The sequence below is a fragment of the Marmota monax genome, unplaced genomic scaffold, assembly GCF_021218885.2.
Source record: "Marmota monax isolate L192 unplaced genomic scaffold, Marmota_monax_Labrador192_F-V1.1 WCK01_AAM20220418_F8-fsc00078, whole genome shotgun sequence".
In the NCBI taxonomy this organism is placed as follows: Eukaryota; Metazoa; Chordata; class Mammalia; order Rodentia; family Sciuridae; genus Marmota; species Marmota monax.
This window is the reverse complement of record NW_026694865.1, coordinates 1025370-1050604: the sequence shown is the minus strand read 5'-3', so window position 1 is coordinate 1050604 and position 25235 is coordinate 1025370. Positions and strand designations below refer to the sequence as shown.

Genomic DNA, 25235 nt, shown 5'->3' with positions numbered 1-25235 from the left:
TTACCTTCAAATGCCATGGTTTTATTCTCTTTTAATGGTCAGTAATATTCCATTGTGTATATATACCACAATTACTTTATCCATTCATCTATTAAAGGGCATCTAGGTTAGTACCACAATTTAGCTATTGTGAATTGTGATGCTATAACATTTATGTGGCTGCATCACTGAAGAATGCTGTTTTTAAGTCCTTTGGGTGTAAACCGAGGAGTGGTATAGCTGGGTCAAGTGGTGGTTCCATTCCAAGTTTTCTAAGGAATCTCCATATTGCTTTCCAGATATACCCAATTTGCAGTCCCATCAGCAATGTAAGAGTATGTCTTTACTCCCCACATGCTTGCCAATACTTATTGTTGTTTGTATTCTTAATAGCTGCCATTCTGACTGGAGTGAGATGAAATTTTAGAGTAGTTTTGATTTGCATTTCTCTAATTGCTAGAGATGTTGAACATTTTTTCATATATTTTTTGATGGATTGTATATCTTCTTCTGAGAAGTGTCTGTTCAGTTCCTTAGCCCATTTATTGATTGGGTTATTTGTTTTTTTTTTTGGTGTTAAGTTTTTTGGGTTCTTTATATATCCTAGAGATTAGTGCTCTGTCTGATGTGCATATGGTAAAAATTTGCTCCCATTCTATAAGCTCTCTATTCACCTTACTGATTGTTTCTTTTGCTGATAAGAAGCTTTCCAGTTTGAGTCCATCCCATTTATTGATTCTTGATTTTATTTCTTTCACTTTAGGACTTTATTTGATTTTATTTTAGTTGATTTTATTTCTTTCACTTCAGGAAGTCGGGGCTAATCTGACATGAAAATTTGTGTCTACTTTTCTTCTATTAGGTGCAGGGTTTCTGATCTAATACCTAGGTCCTTGATTCACTTTGAGTTGAGTTTTGTGCATGGTGAGAGATAGTGCTTAATTTCATTTTGCTACATATGAATTTCCAATTTTCATAGCACCATTTGTTGAAGAGGCTGTCTTTTCTCCAATGTGTGTTTTGAGTGCCTTTGTCTAGTCTGAGATAACTGTATTTATGTGGGTTTGTCTCTGTGTCCTCTATTCTCTACCATTGTTCTATAATTCTATTTTGGTGCCAGTACCATGTCATTTTTGTTACTATTGCTCTGTAGTGTAATTTAAGGTCTGTATAGTGATGCCACCTGCTTCACTCCTCTTGCTAAAGATTGCTTTAGCTATTCTGGGTCTCTTATTTTTCCAAATGAATTTCATGCCTGATTTTTCTATTTCTATGAGGAATGTCATTGGGATTTTGATTGGGATTGCATTAAATCTGTATAGCATTTAAAATGACCATATTAATTCTGCCTGTTAAGGAACAGGGGAGGTCTTTCCATCTTCTAATTTCTTTCTTTAGTGTTCTATAGTTTTCATTGTAGAGGTCTTTACCTCTCTCGTTAAGTTGATTCCGACGTGTTTTGTTTGTTTGTTTGTTTTTGAGGCTATTGCGAATGGGGTAATTTCCTAATTTCTCTTTCAGAGGATTCATCACTGATGTACAGAAATGCATTTGACTTATGAGTGTTAATTTTATATCCTGCTACTTTGCTGAATTCATTTACTAGTTCTAGAAGTTTTCTGGTAGAATTTTTTGGACCCTCTAAGTATAGAATCATGTTGTTGGCAAATAGTTATAGTTCTTTTCCTATTTGTATCCTTTTAATTTCTTTCATCTGTTAATTGCTCTGGCTAGTGTTTCAAGGATTGTGTTTAATAGAAGTGGTGAAAGAGGATATTCCTGTTTTTAGAGGGAATGCTTTCAATTTTTCTCCATTTAGAATGATGTTGGCCTTGGGCAACGTTGAGATATGTTCTTATTATCCCTAGTTTTTCTAGTGTTTTGAACATAAAGGGGTTCTGTATTTTGTTGAATGCTTTTCCTGCATTTATTGATATGATCATATAATTCTTATCTTTAAGTCTATTGGTGTAATAAATTGCATTTATTGATTTGTGGTTGGTTTGTGGTTGGTTCAACCTTGCATCCCTAGGATAAACCCCACTTGATCATGGTGCACTATCTTTTAAATATGTTTTTGTATTCAATTTGCCAGAATTTTATTGAGAATTTTACACCTATGTTCATTAGAGATATTGGTCTGAAGTTTTCTTTCCTTGATGTGTCTTTGTCTAGTTTTGGAATCAGGGTGATATTGGCCTCAGAGAATGTGTTTGGAAGTGTTCCCTCTTTTTCTATTTCATTGAATAATTTGAGGAGTATTGGTTTTAGTTCTTCTTGAAGGTCTTGTTAGAACTCAGCTGTGAATCTGTCTGGTCCTGGGCTTTTCTTGGTTAGGAGGCTTTTGATGGTGTCTTCTATTTCATTGCTTGAAGTTGATCTGTTTAACTTGTATATATTATCCTGATTCAGTTTTCGTAAATAATATGACTCTAGAAATTTTCTGTGTCTTTGACATTTTCTATTATATTGGGGTACAAATTTTCATAATAGTTTCTAATTATCTTCTATATTTCTGTAGTGTTTGTCATGATATTTCCTTTTTCATCACAAATTTTAGTAATTTGAGTTTTCTCTATCCTTCTCTTCATAGCCTAGGGGTTTATCATTTTTATTTGTTTTTTCAAAGAAACAACTTTCATTTTGTCAATTTTTCAATTGCTTCTTTTTTTCCATTGGTTTATTCAACTTTATTGAAGAAAAATAAATCAATTACTAGCAGAGCTATTAGTTGATCACTCATCCATTGACAACTTGCATCATTTATTCAGTGCTATATTAAACAATGTATTGGAAGATAGATTAACTAATAGCTTCAAACCTCCTAACAATTTAAATGAAAATTACAAAATGTTTTGAGACCCTATTTTGGAATACAAAGGGTGTTTGACTTCCAATTTCCATTCTCTGTAGAACAAGAACATGTCATTCCTTTATTGACATGCATAAAATACATCACATTTTCGGTTCTGCTGATGCTATAAATTCAATACCAATTCTCCAGCCACATCAGTTATGAGCATAAAGTATAACATGTAACCTCAAGTCTCTAACAGTGGAAGGTTTAAACAAAATGGATGCTGCTAGAATAATGCTGCTTCATTTGATGTGACAACTGAGCATCCATCTCCGCCCCCCTCAGATGATTTCTTCAGCATATTAGAGCAGTGAGGAATGGTTTAGTCTCATAACCATGTTAGAGTGAAGACATTGGTCACATAATACACATGCTCCATTTTTTTAAAAAAATTCTGAATCTTGGGCAACTGGTCTCTTGTAACTACTTTACAGTTTCTAAAAGCAGTTATTGTCCAAAGCTGGAAGAACTTAAGTCTCCTCAGATGAGCATATGAATGAATGGAGGGAGGTAAACAAAAAATAAAATTAAAAAAGATGAGGTCTGATAGGGGAGCAGCCAGATAAGAAATTGCTTCTTTTGTTTCAATTTCATTGATTTCAGCCCTGGTTTTAGTTATTTCTTCTACTATTTTTGGTGTTAGTTTGTTCTTTTTCTAGGGCTTTGAGATGTAATGTTAGGTCATTATTTGTTGACTTTTTCTTCTTTTAAGGAATAAACTCTATGCAATGAACTTTCTTCTTAATACTGCCTTCAGAGTGTCCCAGAGATTTTGATATGTTTTATCAGTGTTCTCTAAGAATGTTTTAATCTTCTCTTTGATGTCTTCTTCAATCCATTGTTCATCTTATAGCATGTTATTTAGTCTCCAGGTGTTGGGATAGGTTCTATTTTTTATTTTATTATTATTTTTTTATTTTATTGATTTCTAATTTCATTCCATTATGATCTGATAGAATGCAGGGTAGTATCTATCTATCTATCTATCTATCTTTTGTAATTGCTAAGAGTTGCTTTGTGGCATAATATATGTTCTATTTTAGAGAAGGATCCATGTGATGCTGAGAAGAAAGTGTATTCACTTTTTGATGGTTGTGATATTCTTTATATGTCTGTTAAGTCTAAGTTATTGATTATATTATTGAATTCTATAGTTTCTTTGATTAGTTTTTGTTTGAAAGATCTATCCAATGGTGAAAGAGGTATGTTAATGTCACCCAGTATTATTGTGTTGTGGTCTATTTGACTCTTGAAATTGAGAAGAATTTGTTTGATGAATGTAGATGATCCATTGTTTGAGGTATATATATTTATAATTGTTATGTCTTATTGGGTGGTTCCTTAAGCAGTATGAAATGACCTTCTTTATCCCTTTTGACTAACTTTGGCTTGAAGTCTACTTTATTTGATATGAGGATTGAAACCCTTGCTTGTTATTCAGTCCATGTGAGTGGTGTGTTTTTTCCTAATCTTTCACCTTCAGTTTGTGGCTATCTTTTCCTACAAGATGAGTTTCTTGTAGGCAGAATATTTTTGGGTCTTTGATTTTTTTTTAAATCTCTTTGCCAGTCTATGACTTTTGGTTGATGAGTTTAGGCCATTAACATTCAGGCTTATTATTGAGACATGATTTGTATTCCCAGTCATTTTTGTTTATTTTTGGTTTTTAACTTGATTTGGTTTCTCCTTTGATTGGCTTTTCCTTTAGTGTAATACCTGCCTTTGCTGATTTTCATTGTTGTTTTTCATTTCCTTCTCATGGAATATTTTGCCAAGAATGTTCTGTAGTGTAGACTATTTAGTTGTAAGTTCTTTTAACTTTAGTTTATCATGGAAGGTTTTTATTTTGTCATCAAATCTGAAGCTTAATTTTGCTGGATTTAAGATTCTTGGTTGCCATCCATTTTCTTTCAGAGCTTGGTATATGTATTCAAAGATCTTCTAGCTTTGATGGTTGGGGTTGAGAAATCTGAAGATATTTTAATGGGTTTCCCCCTATATGTAATCTGATCTGTTTCTCTATGGCTTTTAAGATTCTCTCCTTATTCTATATGCTAGGCATTTTCATTATAATGTGCCTTGGTGTAATTTTGTACGTTTGGTCTTCTGTAAGCCTCTTGTATTTGATTTTCCAATTCATTCTTCAGGTTTGGAAAATATTCTGATATTATTTTTATTGAATAGATTGTTCATTCCTTTGGTTTGTAGCTTTATGCCTTCTTCTATCCCAATAATTCTTAAATTTGGTCTTTTCATGTTATCCTATAATTCTTGGATGTTCTGCTCTTGGTTTCTTATCATCTTCACTGTGTGGTCAACTTTATTTTCAAGATTATATATTTTGTCTTCATTGTCTGAGGTTCTGTCTTCTAAGTGATCTAATATGTTGGTGATGCTTTCTATTCAGTTTTTAATTTGGTTTATTTCCTTCATTTCAAGGATTTCTGTTTTTTTTTTCACAATCTCTGTCTGCATATTGAAGTAATCTTTTGCTTCATGTTTTTGCTTATGTAGCTCTTTATCAAAATGATCTTTTGCTGCCTGTGTTTTGCTCTTATATCATCCTTTAATTCACAGAACATTTTAATTATGTGCATCCTGAACTCCTTCTCTGACATTTCTTCTTCTATGCTGACCATGGATTCTAATAATGTAGTATATTGGTTTGTTTGGGGTACTTTCTTCCCTTGTTTTTTCATGTTGTTCGTGTGTCTTTCCTTCTAGCAGTGTGAATCCAAGGTGTTTTTTTTTAAACAATATCTTTATTTATTTTTATGTGGTGCTGAGGAATGGAACCCAGTGCCTCACATGTGAGGCAGGCCCTCCACCCCTATCCCCCAAGGTGTTACAGTTTTTACCCTATAGACTTATAGTGTCCCTGCAGGGTTCAAATACCTCTCCTTTAAGGAGGAGATCAATATTAATAGTTCCCAGTACAAACAATGTATGGCCTTAAACTAAATAGCTCCTATTAAATGTTTTTGGTTTTGTCATAATGGTGAGTTCATTTATTATCTACAATATAAACAGTAGGTTTGCAAAAGGGTCTACAGTTTCTAATGGTGGACAAAGAGAGAATGGGGTGGTGGTGAAGGGTGAGATATTAAGGAGGCAGGAAATGAGGATATAGAGTTATTAGATGTTAGGAAGCATGAAAGAGGAATCAAAAGAAGTTGGCTAGTAGCAGGAGAAAAGAGAGAAAGGGATTTGGGGGAGACAAGTAAGGGGGAAGACAATAGAGAGTGTATAAAAAACAAACAAAATTAAGAAAAAAAATGTAAAAATAAAAAAGAATATACAATACAACTGTAATATACTATTCAGACATCCTAGTCCTCGGTAGCCTAATGCATGAAAAGTACTTGGTTTCACAAATGTTGGGAATAAGAGGGCAGGAGAAGAGAGAGAGAGAAAAGGAAAAAAAATCTCCAAGGAAAATTAAAGGATTGTTTCTGTTGGAGTTCAGTATCTTTCCTGTTTTCCTTTTCATCCAGTAGGTGGCTTGTCTGTTGTTTGCTAGTATCTCCACCCTCAGGATGGTGAAGATTATTAGGGTGGGAGGGTTGGTCTTGGATGCGGAACTCCTAGAGGTGGGGCATAGCACTTGCTAGTCCCCGATGGGAGACTGCACCCCAAGGATCTCCTTTGGGGCTCACTCATGTATTGTAGGTGCCTGGCCATATCTCCTTATATCATCTGTAGACTTTGCAATTCCTCATCTCTATTTAGTCTCTAAATTGTATCTCACTCACCTCACTTCCTTTCTACTTCCCAGTCAGGAACCTCTCTCTCTGAAAGTCTTGTGGGCTGTACTCTGAGGTCTGTGCTCTGAGGTCTGCACACCTGTTGCAGAGAGCTGTTTTGTATCAGGCAGATCAGGGCCAGGCTTTGCGAGCTACAAACCATCCACGTAGCTGCAAGCACTGTGCTGGCTTAGTGGCTGTGAGGGAGAGGGGGAAGTCGGGGGACTATAGGTATCTTAATGTTGCTTTTAGATCCCAGCCGGTGACCCAAGCTGGTAGTTGCCCCAACTAAAGATGGTGATGGTGGTAGTGAGCATAACCCAATACGGCAACAGAGGTGACCCAAGATGGAGGTGGAAGCTTTCAGAGATGAGGCATCGGGGCAGGCCCAGCAGTGTGTTCAGAGATGCAGCTCAGTGGCATGCAGTGCCATGGCAGGCAGCTGTCTCCTGACCCTGTCCAGCATCCCCAGGTGGAGACTACTATGTGGTAGTGGTTTCAGTGTTCCAAGATGGAGGTGATGGTGGGGGGAGCACCACGTTGGTAGATGTAGGTCCACATGGGAGTGGTGGCCAGGGGTCTTGCGTGGGAAAGCAGTTGGGAGTCCTGTGCAGATGCTGAGGCTGGGGGACCTGGTGGGAGCAGCTGTCAGGGGTCCTCTAATAACTCACAAAGAAATATTATTATTCTCCTTCTTGAATCCCAGGTCACGGAACAACAAGGAATGTGGCCTCCCTTTAGCCTGCCATCTTGGATCCCCTATCCTTTGTTTCTTAATCTCTCTTTTATAAAATTTCCACCATTCTAATTTCTGTATGTTGCATTTTTGCATTCTCATTAATTTTTTGTTTCTACCCTCAAATTCACTTTCTCCTTAGCTTGTTTAATCTGCTTTTTCAGCCTTTACAGTATATTGAGTGTTTAATAATGACCAATTTTTTGTTTCTAAAAGTTTTGCGTTGATTTTTTTCGTAAATGCCCTGATTTATTTAGTTCTGGTGACCTTATTTTTTCTCATGTTTTGGTTTCTTTCATGTATTTAATAATTTTAAATATAGATATCCTATAGTCCTTATTGGATAATTATATTCTTTTAATTTTTTGGCAGTTCTGCATTTGATGCCTAAAATCTCTGCTGAATATTGCTCATGGTAATTTTTTTTATAGGTCAGTAGTTTGGGATAGTCAGAAGACTGCAAAACCTGAGTTTGTGTCTTTCCAAACAGTTTTGCTAGAAGTCTTAGAGACATAAATGCTAGGGTTCCATCATTTTGTAAGGGATTTTCTTAGATCATTCCCATAATATAAATTCAAACTACAAATTCAAGTGAAGAAGGCTTATTATTATTAAATTGAGGCTTTTAAAAAAAATCTCTTTTCTCATAACTGTTCAGATTAGCTGTCCTAGATTATAAAGACTGAAAATCTTCCTATTCAGTGTATCAGTGCCTGCTTACTAGTCTTCTTTTTAGTTCCCCTTTAATTTTTCTTCAGGGATTACAACCATGTATAGAAGAAAATCAGATTAGAAGAATAGGATACAGCTGGGTTGACTGATATGCACTGCCATGTAATAGTACAAAAAGCAGAGAAGCACAAAAAGCAGAGAAGCCCATTAATACCTTTGGGTAACAGGGCCAGACAGTGGATTTTTTTTCATTGGCATTTAAATGTATGAATAGAATAGTTGATAAGATGGCTTACACTTTTTATTCTTCATCTCATATGTGCTTGTGTTGCAAAGTAATGACTAGAGCAAGCAGTTATCTTGGAATTAATTTAATAAATCTTTTTATGAAAAGGAATACTTTTTTCTGTTTTCAGATTAAGAATCTGTTTATGGTTCTTAAAATTAAAATAATTATCTCTATGTATTTTTACTCTTGTCTTTTTTTGTATAAAAAATTAGAGTACTTATGATTTTCTTTTTTATTTTTTTACTTATGATTTTCTTATAGCCATTTTTATCCTGTTTGTTGTATGCCCATGTGTTTTCACCTTGCTTCTTCCATATTACTCTGCAGGAGCTATTCCAAAAATAGCTCCAGTAATAGATGTTCCACACATGGTCAAATTGCTGAGTCATTTAGTTCATTTACAAAGTTTAGGAATATGGAAAACAGTGTCTAAGCAGACTAGACAAACGTGTTCCTCAGATGGCAAGTCATTATTCTCCTGAAAATTAAAGAATTAAAATCTTCTCAACAACCTTATAGCAAATAATTTTTATTTAAGTCTATTTTTAAAAGGATTATGTTTTGAAAATAAATAAAATGGCTCTAAGTCTTACTTCAAAAAATATTTTCAATGTGATTTTTCAGTATCCTTTTGCTAAATGCAAAAAAATTGACAATTTTAATAAGATTAATAATAGGAGCTATAAATATTCCCCTATAAATGCTCCCTTATATGTAAACATTTTATTTCATCTTCTTTTTTCTCATCTTAGGGATGTTAACAGTTTGACTGTTTTGTAGTAGTTTCTCTGCCTGTGAAATATTTACCTCCACAAGAGAAATGTTGCAGTCTGGGATTGTGGCACAGTGGCAAAGTGCTTGCCTAGCATGTGTGAAGCACTGGATTTGATCCTTAGCACCACATAAAAAAAAAAATAAACAAAATAAAGGCATTCTGTCTATCTACAACTACAAAAAGAAGAAGGAGAAGAAGTGATGTTGGGAGTGTTTAATGCTTGACGGTGAAATAAATATGTTGACAAAAAGATGTAGCTTCCTTATATAATCCTTAATCCCCATATCTCCTTTCTCTATCTTCCTAAAATAATTATGTTTCATTCTGGTGATAAGCAGATTGAAGAATGATAGTTTCACCACCAGAATAACATTGATAAAGCCAAGCTTCAAGCAGAATCCTTGGTGTAATCTAGTCATATCTTTGAGGACAAAGGCAGCACATTTATTTTGAGATTTCTTGAGATTCTAGTTTAGGGTGGGTCTTTCAATGTAAGAGCCTAATTAAAATTGGTAAATTTATGATATAGATTAGGATTGGAGAATACAGCAAGGTGAAGTTTTAAAGTGGAGATCATGGTATTAAACTTTCATTTTCCCTGAGATTAATAATATCTCATGTTCCTCATTAATGGAGGATTCTGTTTAGCTATCATTGATTAATATCCACCCTTCTAACAGTATAATAAAATCCCCCTCTGTATAGAAAAAGACATCAGGTAGTCTAAATTTTCCCATTTGAAGTTCTCCCTCTGGAGCCCTATGTCCTCTACCTCTGATGTGGACTGGGGGCTCTCAGGCCTGCCATATACACATCATTCTTGGATTTTTCTTTGCCTGTCCAGGATGGTGAAGCCTACTGACTGAACTTTACATTTTTTTTCCCCTTCTATGATTTACTCTCTCATATTAGAGGACCCATCTTTTAGTAGTTTTTAGCAAGTCTTTTTTTTTTTCTAAAAAGAACTTATACATAGATAATTGATGCAATAAATATGGCATTCTTTTTATCTATTATGGTTCTAGAATTTCATTAACAAAAGATTGTTTCAGAATTGCTAGAAAAAAAATAAAGCTCTTTCTTCACAGAAGTGAAATTTTTAACAAGAAAAATAATTATGGGCAATTAGTTTGCTTTTTAAATTTCTGGAAAGGCTAACTAAATGTGGTTATAGGAACATATAGTTGAATTCTGATTTTTAGTTTTCAATTTGTTGTGAATATTTATATAGCTATCAGGTAATGACAGTTATTGATTTTGAAGATTTGATAAGGACTTCTGATAACATTTTGTTTTGTAAATGAAGATAAATTCAAAGCATTATAATTTTATCAAATAAACTTTTTAAAAAACCTTTTCTCACAAATCATAGATATAATTTGGATTAAAATTCAATTGCAAAAATTATGTCTATAGTCTCTGAAGGAGGTATATCAGAGATCAAAGAAACAAATATAATTTTTAAAAATGATTACTTGATTCAAAGGACATCTAGGCTACAGTTTCTCAGTTTCTCCCAGTTAGGTATCAGCAATGGTGCTTATGCTCAGGAATAGATTTCAGAAAGAATTTGGGAAAAGAGGTTCCCAAGAGTACAGGGAGGGCTTATAGTTTGGCTTGCACATTTCTAGAGACCAGTTAAAAAGGAAGCTGCCATTTTCTGTGGGAAAGAGGGCCGTGGATAAAAATGAGTCCTACCACTATTCACTCCTCCATTTGGGGAATGTCAGAGAGAGGTTGCTGGAAGTAATGATTTAAGAAGTTTGCCGACATGTAAAACCCATTATCCACTAGGGGAAATTCTGTGATCATTAAGAAATAACGTGCCACAATTCTATCACTTCATATTTTCTTTGTATAACAAGTTTTAAAAAATAAACAAATGCAGCATTTGGGGTAAAGGTAATTAAGCTCATATAATTTCAATGCACTTACCAAATCTCTTACTAAGGTCTTGGAAATGATAGGGAGGAAGAAAGATATTCACTTCTGGAAACTATAAAACAATTTCCTCCCCCCCTAGTATTCGGGATTGAACCCAGGGCCTTGCCCATGATAGGCAAGCACTTTATTACTGAGCTACATCCCCAGTCCTTTTTATTTTATTTTGAAATAGGGTCCTGTTAAATTTCCAATGCTAGTTTCAAATTTATGATCTTCATGCCTTAGCCTCCTGAGTGGCTGGGATGACAAGAGTATACGTACCACTACTGAAAAGTTTAAATAGCTCATATAACTAGGAATCATTATAAATGATGCTATCCTTAAAAATGAAATGTATTTTATATGATAAGTAGCACTATAGTGTTCTAAAGATCAGAGCTCTGGAATTGAGGTTAACTGGAATCTTGTCCTATCTCAGCCTCTAGGACAGTAGAGGCTTTCACCTTCACATTCAGCCTTTTCCTGCTCCTATAAACAACCTCAACTGTTCACTTTTTCTCATATTTATGAGGTTTAGATTAGGTAATTACTAAGCTTTCTCTTTACAATTCTGTTACTGTATCCATTTCATTTCCAAAGGTTTGTGTATTTTTGCTTAATGAAATTAGGTAGTTTTGCTTGTATTCATTTTGTATTTATTTTTAAAAATTATTTGGGCCCAAGCATTTCAGTATTTGCTGAGGGAAACTATTTAAATGGCAGTGATGGGCTTTTAACAAATTTTTGATCATACCACAAGAGCCTTTGATGTGTGCTTAGATTGGAAATTGACCTTATAGTGCCCTTCAATAACACTATGACCTGCTTTTAGTTTTATGGGGGGAATTGTCAGTGTATTGTTTCATTTATAACCGAGTGGTGTATTTCCAAAGGTTTAAGGATAATGAGGTGAATAGCTCTGAAATTCTTACTATTGTTTGAAAGGCTAATTGTACAAATATAAAATATAAAGCTTTGAATGATTTCCTTTAAAAGTGACTTTTAACAAATGTCTGATCGTTCTGTGTTTGTGCTACAGTAAATGCTGAAGTAGCATTTTGGCATCTTTCCCAAAAGCATGCTTAAAGAGGCTAGCTGCAGCATCTCTCTCTCTCTGTTCTCTTCAGTGCTTTTTACCTTGCGAGTGGTGCAGCTTGTTCTGCGGATGTACTGAAACCCTCCCATTTAATCTGCAGTGGAGAAGAATGGAGCTCAATGTCCAGTAGAAATCAATGGTGTAGTAAGGTTGCAAGAAATAGAAATGACTATATATTTCAACAGCTGGGCAAGAAGGCATTTATAATAGGTTTTTTTCTTTCAATTTATATATTTTTGCTTTCTCTTTCCTTCTAGAGAGATGTGGATACTTTGCCCTGCCTCCAACGTCTGTTTCTCAGCTTCAATAATATATCTAGGTAAGTGAAAACTCCCAACTTGTCATTTATTAATAACTTGATTGTGTGGGTTTGAGCACTTTAATTTGAAATTGTAAATGCCTTGGAGAATTTTATTGACAAGGAAGATTTTAAATTTGAAAATGATAGGACAATCTTATGACAAAGTTCTTTGCAGAAAAATGAAGCTCTTTTATATATTATTGCCTCTATTGCTACAAAGATGAAATTGATATAGCATATGCTTTTTATTTAATTATATCTTAGAGTTAGTTATTCTTGAGTAAAACATTTGTATATGGAAATTTCAATATATACTTTATTGTCCTTTGTTTGACATTCACTGCATTAGTCAGTTGAATTAGAATTTCTTTCATAAATTATAATCTATAATTTCTATAGCTACTAAGCAATTTTGATAAAGCAGGCTATATTTGTCACTGAGCTGCATGTTAATTAGGCCATAACCACCTTCCAACTTAGTGTCTCCACTTAGAATTTATTCTGTTAAGAGATACCATATATATATATATATACACACACATATATATGTATATATACATATATGCATAAATTTTGTGTTTCAGATATTTAAAGTATTATCATTCTTTATATTGTGATGATATCTTATTCAGTGTCAATGTGGCAAATTTCAAAACTCAAACTGAGGCATAAAGATTTTCCAATGCAGAAAGACCACTACTTCTTCCCTAATTCTTTCCATCTTTTTCTTCCCTGTAACTACTTTGTTTGAACTAGGCTAATATGACTGTCCCCAGTTCTTTAGTTTCACTTTAAGGCTGTTCTTTAAACCTGCTTTTATAAGAGGGAAAATTAGAATATACAAAAGTTTAGAGTATATCTTTTTCTGATTCTTTGCATCTGGTTATTAAAAATTAATGTAGTTTCGTTTTTGTTTTTCTGTTCACCTTTTTCCTCATCCATCATCCATGTGTTAAAACAAACCATTTCCCTGCACTTTATCTCTGAAAGACAGGTATTATCTCAAGTTGGTGATCTTTGTAGAGGTATTATTTCCAAAAAATACCCTTAATCTTTTTTTTTTCTCTTCTATGGTAAAAGTTTTCTGATAGACTTTTCATATTGTTTTCAGCCTCTATTGAATGCAGTATTCTGTCTGCCTTTTGATTTTCTTGCCGAGATAGGGTTTCTTTTCAATAAAAAGAATGAAAGAAACACTCAATTTTCATTTATGGAATTTCTACCTGAAGCACTGACAACTCTTTAGAGAAGAGAAAATATTTTTAAGGTACTTCAAACCGTTAAATTTCTTCAACTGTGATGTGAGAGAAATAATCACTTACCTTACTTTTTGCCTTGTATATAGGAAGCAATTTAAACAGAGATATAAATTTGAGTTTATAGGTTCATGATGCTCCAAGTCTCTAGGAGAGAACTTCTACACTTTTAAACTTCTAGCTCTCAAAATCCGGAGGGGAGTTTTATCTACCCAGCAGTAGAAGCCCAGAACCATAAATAAATATTTTTTTCTTTTGTCAGGCAAGATGGTACACACCCATAATCCCAGGAGCTTTGGAGATTGAGGCAGGAAGGTCACAATTCTGAGCATAGCCTAGGCAACACAGCAAGACACTATCTATAAAAAATAAGAATATTAATGGGTTAAATATTTGTAAGTTTTAAAATAAAGCATGATTTCTTAAGAAATTGAGACATAAATGAGTCAACAATTTAAAGGCTCTCTTTCTCTTACTAATTACTTTATGTTTTGGCATAGTCTCATACCTTCTTCTAGTGTTTCTAGCTGATCTGCTTTTGAGACAAAGTATGTTTCTTTTCTTTCCTGCTGACACATGTGGTCCAGGAGATGGTATAGTGAATAAATTAGGCCTGAAGGGGAAAAATCAGAGAGCGCAAGCCTTGATAATATTTCTATAACTTTACTAAAGACACAAATATTTCAGATAGCTGAGTGAGCAGATAACCTGGAGTGACAATTGTAATGTATTTTCAGGGACCCATTGCCTTATTAGGTTCTAGCATAATAGAGTTGCCAGGTTTTATAGTTCAGTTGCCCAGAAATAACATAAGTCAAGAAGAGTAGAAACAGCAGAGTAAAGCCCAAACTTAACACATTTTAAGATTTTTCTCTAGAGAACCCTCAGATAGCATCCAACAAATAAAAACATCCAAATGTGTAACCATTTGGGGGGACAAAAATAAATTGACTGAATTATTCTAGAACTTCCTAGGTTTTCACTAATTTGTTGGATTTTCAGTGGTCCATTCACATCGACTATTAGGTACCCTGTGAAAATACAGAAAATCACGAAATATAATGACACCCAATAGAGTTTATAGTGCTCTAACACAGGATGAATAGGTACCTATACTGAATGGAGAGTTCATTGTGAGCATGGTAGACAGACCTCTTTTGTATGCTTGCCTACAGATATTATAACAATGTGCTTAGTTCTATCAGTAGGCATGCAAGATACATTTAGAGACTGAATGACATGCCCATGTCTATCTGTGTATCTCAATAGAACCAGTGCTTCTGATTAAATATCCTCAGAACATTCATAATCTAATGAGGAAGACAGAGACACAAATAAAGAATTATAATACAGTTAATATATACATTTGTATGTTTATACATGATATATATTTATATATATAAAATTAATGAAGTGTTAAACTTAGTTGTAGTGATATATTATTTTAAAAACAAACAAAAAAAGTTTGTTCTTTATTTCTATAATGTTTTGACTGGCAATTCATATTTATAAATGAGGGACTAATAGATAGATTTGTTTTTCAACTTAAGTTCTAAAATCTTTGAGAATGCAAATAATTCTGAATGCAGAATCTCTGTCTGCAGAGGATGTAGGGAGAAAGGTGGGAGGAGGATGTCTACTCAGTAGTGAGACTTCTCTTTAGAATATGTGTACCCCAGAGACTTGCCTTCTGGGAGTTGATTCCTTTATTCATCTTGGCCAACAGAACTTACCTACCACACTGTCATTTTCTCTTATGATTTTCAACCTGGAGACAGTTTGGGAGTCAGCCACTCTGAGGAAAGGTAGCAAATTGTTACCTTCAATAATTATCTGGACAGTGGACCCACATCTGCTCCCAATGCTTGCTATCTCTGATCAAGGGAATGTTCTGAGGCTCTGCCAGTGACCCTTAATTATAATGTAATAATCATGTCCATTACAGGCTCTTTAGCAATTTGGGGTTTTACTGATTCCATCTGCTTTTACATTCTCCAGAAATTATTTAGTATAGTTTACCAACAGAACTCATCTTGATTTTCCAGTACTGCTGTGGACATTTTCATACTTTTGTGTTCGATCATTTCAAAGAGATTAAAGGGTAGAGAGAGATAAGAACATGCACTCAGGAAGCCGTGCTCATCACTGACTTTACTTTGAGTGATTTCCCCAAATAGGCTATGCACAAAAATATTCTTGGAGGCTTTGAAAACATATAATTGGGCTGGGGTTGTGGCTCAGAGGTAGAGTGCTTGCCTACCATGCATGAGGCACTGGGTTTGATCCTCAGCACCACAAAAAAATAAAAATGAAGATATTGTCTCTATCTATAATTAAAAAATAAATATTTAAAAAATAAAAGAAAACATATAGTTCCTGTTTTGCTGCTGGATCATTTGCTCTGATAGACTTATAGTGGGACCACTCTAATTTTAGAGGATTCTAAGTGTTTGATTTGGGAACTACTGAGTTACATTGCTCCAAAATGAGACTATTTATTAACTTCAAGATTACTATTTTGTGAAAAAGTTCATCAAGCCCTTTATAAGAAAAAGATTTTGAAGCAAAAACTTTTCAGGGCTAACTGTTCTCTTCAGATATTTTATGATCTGTAGCCAAAACTGAGGTGTTTCATTAATTTTTTTCATGAGACAGTTTGCTATTTCTTATATAGTTAAGTGCTAATTTATTCTATTTTCTCTCTTCTCTTTCTTTTTTCTCCAGTGTGGAAAACTTTTACAACTTTGGTGTTTTTTTTTTAAACAAAAGGAAGAATGAGCTCATAATTATAGTGCATTGATTGTCCAGAAGGGAATGGTTGCTTTTGTTTCTAGAACTCGGGGAATTCAGTGTCAGTGAAAAAGAGTAAAGCACTAATCAAGGTCAAATATCAACTTAGGACTCTTGATCTCATCTATTATTATTATTATTATTATTACTATTCCACATCCCCAGTCCTATTTTGTATTGTATTTAGAGACAGGGTCTCACTGAGTTGTTTCGTGTCTCACTTTTGCTGAGGCTGGCTTTGAACTTACTATCCTCCTGCCTCAGCCTCCCAAGCCACTGGGATTACACGTATGTGCCACTGCACTTGACTTATTATTATTTTTAATTGAACTAAAATACACATAACATTAAATTTACCACATTAACTGTTTTTAAAGTTTGTAGTTCAGTAATGTAGTTCAGTATATTCACATTGTTCTGCAACTCTTTTTTTCTTGCAAAACTGAAACTGTATACCTATTAAACATATGTCTCCATTGCCCCCTTCTTATAGCCCTTGGAGACTGCCATTCTTTCTGTCTCTATGAATTTGAGTACTTTGGATACCTCATATGAGTGGAATCCTACGGTATTTGTCTTTTTGTGTCTGGCATATTTCATTTAGCGTGTTTTCTGCAGTGTAAATCTGTGCTGTAGGATGTGTCAGGATTTCCTTCCTGTTTAAAGCTGAGTCCTCTTATATTATTCTTGAGGTAATATGGAAGAGGGAGGTTACAGAATGAGCCAGCCCTGCCTTTCCCTCTTCACTGCCTTCTCATACTGCCCTAGACTCTTTTTCTACTGAACTTCTTTAAACATATCAAATGCCTCCTTGCTTAGTCTTTGTCATTGTACCTACCTAGGCCATTGGCAAATAACTTTTTTTTTCCTGCCCTTTCACTATCTAAATAGTTCCTGATCATACTTTAGGTCTCAGATTAAATGGTATCAAATGTTCTTAAACCTTAATATACATAATCATCATCTGCTAAAATGCAGGTGGACTCTACCTTCAATGGATTCTAATTCAGTAATTTTAGGTCTGGTTCAGGAATTTGTATCTTTAGCTAGTAATACAGTGACTTAAAAATATCTATTCTCCGTGTTTTCCAAGCTTTAGGTCAAAACACATACAGGAATCCTAAATTCAACTTAATAGTCCTGTTACCAGATGGCTAAGGGTCCTTATGCTCAACTTAGAAAAAATGAAAAACCAAAATGAATATCCTTTAGTTTTAGCAGCTCTGAGCCCTGAGTGTCAGCTGCTCTTGATCCTTAGGTGTTGGCAGTTATCCCAGCTGCTCTCAGCATCTGGATATAGAAGCTAGTCACAACTCTCCACAGAAAGAGCTAACTGCCCCCAGCAGCTCTTCTGCTATTTGAGCTAACAACTCCCAGCAGTTTTTCTGTATTTGAAGCTCACAGTTCTCAGCAGCGCTTTTGCTGCTTACCTAGCTTTTCCTAGACATTCTCTGTAGCTCTTTAGCAATTCTGACTGCTAGGTGTTCTGAGGGCTAGCAGCCCTTGGTGTTGCCATCTCTTGGTGCAAGCAACTTAGCCTGCTGTTTTTGAGATAACGATAAAAATAGGTGGGCTGGGGTTGTGGCTTAGCGGTAGAGCACTTGCCTAGCATGTGTGAGGCCCTGGGTTCAATCCCCAGCACCACATGAAAATAAATAAATAAATAAGATAAAAGGTATTGTGTCCAACTAAAAATAAATATTTTAAAAAATAAATTAAAATAGGCAAAATAAAACTATCTGAACAAGGCTTTATTGGGGCTTATTCTGTAACATAAGGTACAGTATACATAATTTCCAGACTGGCCTCATGAAAGTGAGGGAAGGATTGCTTATACATGCAAAGGTGGGACCACACATGTACATTGTACATTCTCTCCTGCCTACTAACTGCAGATTTTCTGTTTTGTCATGTCAGCCTGGGCAAGCATACTCGGCCTGCCTGTCCTGGGGTAATGAATGGAGGAGGTGCTCCTCATCCACCAGGATGGGGGAAGCTGAAGGTGGATGGACATATTCTGAGTGGCAGAAAGGTGGAGTCATCAAAGGTGGCCACAGGTTGTCCAAAGCTGTCCCAGTCTGAGTGAAATTTCTCTGAGCTGTGTAGGCATCTGTAAATGTCTATAGCTGTCATGATGACAGCTGTGCCTGATCATTGAAGAAGTGGCCACTAGATTGACAGCTCCCAGGGTTTCTGTGAAGCAGTGGTGCTTAAGTCCTGGCTGCTCCCACTTCTGATGGGACTTTAGAAGAAGAAGCAATGTTTGTTGATCATAGCCCACCCAGCTCAGGGCTAGAGCTCTCAGCAGGAGATTGGAGCAGTGGTTGCCACTGCAGGCACCCCCTCTTTTCCTCTCTGATCCCTCCCTGTATTACAGGTGGCACAGCCCCAGCTCAGATCCCTGCCTCACCTCTACCCCATTCTGTAGGCCCAGCACAGCCCCCTGGCTGCACCTCAGGGCAGCAGCTGCTGCAGCTGAGTAGCCAGGCTTGGAGGAGGGGTACAGGGCTGTCATCCATGCAGCTGAGCATGATGACACCTGCTTCTACAGGCCCCTGGCAGCTTTGGTTATTAAAGGAAAATAAAGAATCTCTTTTTGGGGAGAGTTGGACTCTCTTGTCATGGGTTCAAGACCAGAAAAATTAAAGTAGAATAGAAATTATCAGAGTTTGTCATACATTGTAAGGACAAATACTGTTTTATGAAGATTTTCTACTTTTGATTGTTTATAGGTGTGTCTATGAATGCATTTGTGTGTGTATTATTATTTTACTATGGAGATATGTGAATTGTGTTACAATTTAAATATGTGTTATACTATAGATTAGGTTTAAGAAGTTTGAAAACTAGAGTGAAATCTTGCAACATAATTTTATAGCTTACTGTGTTTCTACTACTATTGCAGTGTTCATTGTTCATTGTACTTTAATTTTTAACCACCCACCCCAAGACTGTAAACTTGGCAAGGGCAGAGGAATAGATGTACACTGCTTACCACATCCTCTCTGGCATCTGGTAGACATATCCTTTTAGTAAAAATATTACTAACATATTTAAAATTTTTCAGGAAGAATTTAATCCTGCAAATAGGTAGATATTCCTGTGCAGCTGAAGAACTTGTTTTGGTGGGTCCTCTTTCATGTCATTGCTAGATCATTTGGATTGTGTTTTATGCTGGACCTGTGAGGTTTAAAGCTATACGAAATCAAAACTCTCTTGGCTTTTTAAAAAAATATTTATTTTTTAGTTGTAGTTGGACACAATACATTTATTTATTTATCTATCTATCTATCTATCTATCTATCTATTTTTATGTGGTGCTGACGATCGAACCCAGGGCCTTGGGCATGCTAGGCAAGTGCTCTACCACTGAGCCACAATCTCAGTCCCTCTTGACTTTTTTTCATGCTTCCATTTAATCTATTGATTTTTCAGAAATGATCTTGCCAAGAACTTCTAGATCTTGAAAAATATAAGAAAAAAATATACAGAGACAAAACCTTTTAGTTATGCAGTGGGATATATTAAGGGTAGTGGCCATGGTTTGCTCCAGGTGTGGGCAATTTGGAACTGTGGCATCTATAAGACATTTATAAACGGGCTGTGGCTGTGGCTCAGCAGTAGAGCACTTGCCTCACATGTGTGAGGCATTGGGTTCGATCCTCAGCACCACATAAAAATAAATAAATAAACAAATAAAGGTATTAAAGAAAGATATTTATAAACAATGATAAGACAGACAAAACAATGTTACTTTTTATTATCACCATGCCCTGGAATTTTAAAACCATGTCAGTGATGAAGTACTGCTTTATGCCAGGGTGGGAAATCTCATACCTCCTTCCTTCCCTTAGTAAGACATTGCTGTTTGGGCCCAGCTTTCTCTTTATGATGTCATTGAAACTTTTCCCCCCATTTTCTTATTGGTGCACTACATTTGTACATAATGATGAGAATTTTTTTCATTACATATTCAAATATACACATAATATAACTATAATTTGGCCAATATCCCTCTTCATTGAAACTTTTAAGTTAATTTCCATTTGTTTTTTGAGAAAGCAATGCTGTTGTAAAGTCTCTACTGTCTTCTGTTAGTAATTATAGTATGGCTAAAGGTCACTGTACCACAAGCTTTGGGTTTAACTTTTCCTTCATCATCATTCTCCAGGGAAAGATTATCTTCCAGGTCATTTTCAAAATTTTAAGAAAATTATTTCATAATGTTACCTTTATAAGGAAGTAATTTTCCCCAAGCTATTTTCAACTTTTGTGGTCTATGTGAATTGTATAATTTTTTTAAAAAAATTCCCAAACCAAAACAAAACACAATTTCTTCTTGAGAAAATCAGAGAACCACAGATGGCCCTGCAGTTATCTCATTTATTATCAATTGGTATTTGAAAGAGGAAATTATTCCACTGACCTTCAGAATGTGTTGATATTTTTTATGAGCTCAGGTTGATATCTCAAGCATTCCTAGAGTTAAGATGTAGACCTTTTACTCTTGAACAATTTGAATTGTCACTTATGCTGTTTTGACTTGAAGAAAATTCATTGTCCGCAATTCTAGTGTACAGCATTCTGTTAGAATACCTTCACTTTTACTTGGTGGCTCAAGTTAACAGAAAAAGTATGTGAATCTTTTTACTGAGTGAAACAGAGAAAATCAATTTTTGGCAGCTGTTTTTTGATTACCTGCTAAGAAAAGTTTTAAGTATGATAAACGACTACACACTTGTAGATATTTCATTATAAGTAGTACTCACTTGGGTTGGGGTTGTGGCTCAATGGTAGAATGCTTGCCTAGCATGTGTGAGGTCTTGGGTTCCATTCTTAGCACCGAATATAAATAAATTCAAAAGGGTTTATATGTATATATAAATGGTACACACTTATCTGTTTAAATCCTCTTGAGGTATTTCCTAATGTGACTGACTTTCAGACATTTAATTGAGTTTTTCTAAATGTGATGGATATAATCTAAAGAGGACCCACAAACAAGTTTTAAAAACAGGAACATTTTTCTTCATTCATTGTGGTTTTACTTTTTTGCTGTGAACAAAACTCCTTGACTGTAGAGCCTTGCTTCAGCTTTTGAATTCTTTTAGACAGAAAATAGATGAAGATATATATCCACAACTAATTTTGTTCTGCCATTTCAGAAAATAGACTTTAAGGTAAGATAAATTTGTTTTATCATGCTCAGGGTTGATGAAATTATTGGATCAAAATTTATTTTATTTAAAACAACTTTTTCTAAATTATTTTTATGTAATCTTTCATTGTACATCTTATTTCTGTATTACTTTGTCAATGTGCTACTACAAGTAGAAAATAGGGATCAAAAGTAGAAATTACTGTAGAATAGAAAATAGAAAAAATGCTTTAAATGAATCAAACTTCATTCCTTCATTGGTTTTAGGATGTTCAGTTTGTTAGATGATTGTGTTCTGGTTGATATTTTGCACTTTAATATATGGTCTTATTTTAATTTTTGTCCATTAATTTGAGAATTACAGTTTAATTGACTAATTTCTTCTGATTACTGTTTTATGTTTGTATTGCAGTCAAAAAGAGCTTTAATTTTTGTTAGTTTCAAGTGGTTTATTGTATTTATTTATTTATTTATTTTTGGTATTCTGAATTGAACTCAGGGGCACTTAACCACTGACCCACATCCCCAATCCTTTTTTTATTTTTTATTTTTTTTTAATTTTATTTAGAGACAGGGTCTCACTGAGTTGCTTAGGGCCTCACTAAGTTGCTGAGGCTGGCTTTGAACTCAGGATCCTCCTGCCTCAGCCTCCCAAGCTGCTGGGATTACAGACATGTGCCACCATGCTCAGCAGTTTTGAGTATATTTGTTGATCTCATAGTAAACAGATAATATTGACTATATAGATGGATATTTACACCATGTACTTTTATCAGGTGGCAGTGTTATTGAAGACATTGGAGATTTCCTTCTGATTTAAGGTAACTAAGATTACTGCCATTCACATAGAACTTTGAAATTTAAAGATTATTCTATGAGTATTTCTATAGATAAATGAACATTAGAATACAACTTCTTCACATACCTTTTTTAAATCTTTCTACTATTTTATAGATTTATAAGCTCTATAAATATGTAAATTTTTTTGCTTTGAACTAGCATTTTAAAATGAATATTTGCCTTATGTGTTCTAATTTACTAAATGACTTGTAGAGTTGATTGCCAAGAGGAAATCATTTAAGTGGTATGAATAGATTAAAGGCTTCATTCAGATATGTTATTGGAGAGCACTTTGAAACTAGGTAACTCTCCATTCAAAGCAGGGCCAGAGTTTTTCTAGAATATTGCAAAGTAGGGTAAATGACCTTGGGTTTTACCTTAAGAAGCAGTTTTCACAGCAATTTTTTACTCCATTGTTTTTTTTTAATTTTCCATTTCCATGCCTTTTGCTTATTGTCTTAAGCTTCAGAATGATGTTTTCTGAGGACAGATTTGGCAAAAAGTTTGCAGTTTATTGATGAATCAGATTTCATACAGCAGGGTAGTAGGAAAAAAAAAAAGAAAAGGGAACGAACATTCAAGGCAACTCTATCTTGTTTGTTTTATTCCTTGGTATTATTTTTAAGTAAAAGAAAGGAAGGAAAATCTAATGGGTAGCAGTTATTTTTTAAACTCTTTATATGCCTTATTTTATATTATTTTTATATCAGCATTTATAGTCATTTAGAGAATTAATTATGTAATAAAAAAGACACACAAATGCTGTCATGGATTTTATTTATAACATTATGAAATGTGGGGAGTGATACCCTATGAGATGTACAACTCCCCTTTATAAAATGTCATTGAAACTAATCTTCCCCAAATTAAAGGATTTCTCTATCTGTACTATCTGTCTCAACCCACACATACACACACACAGACATTATGATTTGGATATGAGGTATTCCCCAAAAGCTCTTGTGTTTACTCAGAAATATTCAGAGGTGAAATGATTAGATTATGAGAGCTGTAACCTAATTAGTCCATTCTAGTTTGGGTGATAACTGTAGGCCAGTGAAGTGTATGGCTGGAGGAGGTGGATCACTGGGAGTGTGCCTTGAAAGAATTCATCTTCCTTGCGGCTCCTCTCCCCATTTTGCTTTCTGTTTCTTGGCTGCCATGATTGGCACATCAGTCCTCCACCAGGCCCAGAACAATGGCATCAGCCAACCATGGACCAAACTTCTGAAACAATGAGCCAAAATAAACTTTTCCTCCTTGAGTTGTTCTTGTCATGCATTTTTTATCACAATAGCAAAAACCTGACTATCATGTATATGGTATATGTGATATATATGCATACATATATTTACATGTATATATTTATGTGTGCATATTTTTTTCTTCACTACAGGAAATTTTCTTAATACTTTTATTATTAAGTTTTACTTCCATGAGTACAAAGATAGTTTGTGTATATACCTAAGCTTTTCTAAAAAGAAGGATTCTTGAACTAAAATTAAACTAAGGCCCTGGGCTGTTTGCACACCTTGTCTCATTCTGGGTTCACACATACATAGTTGAGAGGCTGGTAACTATTCATGGCAATGAATTCACATTTTTAAAAGTAGTGATATACCAAAGGCCCTCTGGGGTTTTGTTAATGTGAAGATTCTAGAAGTTGCAGGAAAATTTTTGTGGCACATTACTAAAAGGAAGGGACTAGATTGAACTTTAACATTAGACCTGATTAAATATTGGATGTTTTTTTTCCTAGGTTCAGAAACAAACAAGTACAATAAATTGAGACCAATATGTATTTTATGATTGTCTGTTTATTTTGTTCTACAAATGCAAGGAAATTCAGAGTATATTCAGAAACAAATGTAAGGTATAGATAAAATATAAATTGTATTTAGAAATAAATTTAAAGTATATAAGAAGTCTTCTCTAGTGCGTTGCTTACACTTAACGTTGTACAATTACTTCCAAAATGAATTTGAAGTACTATATAATAAAAACTTCAAATATAATAAATGTAACTATTTAAAGCAGAAGTACATTAGCAAGAGCAAAATATTGAAATGACAAACAAATTGGTCAGTTAATCTAAAGACATAAATAAGTTCAAAATCAATCATGGCAAAACACCCCAAATATATTCTTGTCTGCAGAACTTTAAAGTTTGATCTGTTGGAAGAACCTTTATCTTTTATGATCAAAACAGAAACCCCAAACATTATTTTCTTTTCAATCCAAATCCCAAAGAGAACTGTCTCCTTTTTCTACTATCTTTACCTCTTACAGTCCAATAATGTCTGTTTTATATGTGTCCAAGTAGTCCATGTTCAACGTACCGTAGTATCTCAGTTGGCACAGAGAAGGCACAGAATTATTGGTTTTAATTAATGAACAAATAAAGTGAAATTTTAATTCAATGCTTTTAAGTATTTATAGATAACCATTAACAGTCTATTCAACAGGTTATCTTATTTAGTTGTTTGAGGCTTCAGTTTGCAGCTAATTCATCATGACTATCCCTTGGACATAAATCTGCTAGAAAGTAAATAAGACAAAGAAGCCAAATTAAGATTGTTTCATATTCCTCTTGGATTATGGTTAACAACTGTCTTAAGATCTTCCAGACCAAAGGCTATCTTCAGTGAGTGGTTTTAAGATTTTAATGGTATATTTTTGAACATTTGAATATTTGAACATTTCTAGCCCCATACCCTCTTCCTTCCCCTCCCATCCCTCTGTCCTATCTAGAGTTCATCTATTCTTCCCACATTCCACCTCCCTACCCCACTATGAATCAGTCTTTTTATGTCAGGGAAA

At 34.6% G+C, this 25235-nt stretch overlaps 1 protein-coding gene across 5 annotated transcripts in view; it reads left to right on the top strand.

Moving 5' to 3' along the window:
- Positions 1-25235, top strand: part of Lrrc49 (leucine rich repeat containing 49) — a 153360-nt gene that overhangs the window by 40248 nt on the left and 87877 nt on the right. For 4 of the 5 annotated variants that reach the window (XM_046426599.2, XM_046426598.2, XM_058573284.1 and 1 more), the window contains one exon: positions 12328-12389. In XM_046426599.2, the coding sequence (XP_046282555.1) occupies positions 12328-12389 (62 nt within the window). Of the gene's footprint in view, positions 1-12079; positions 12220-12327; positions 12390-25235 lie in introns of those variants that run through there. The other variant, XM_046426600.2, reaches the window with a different exon arrangement.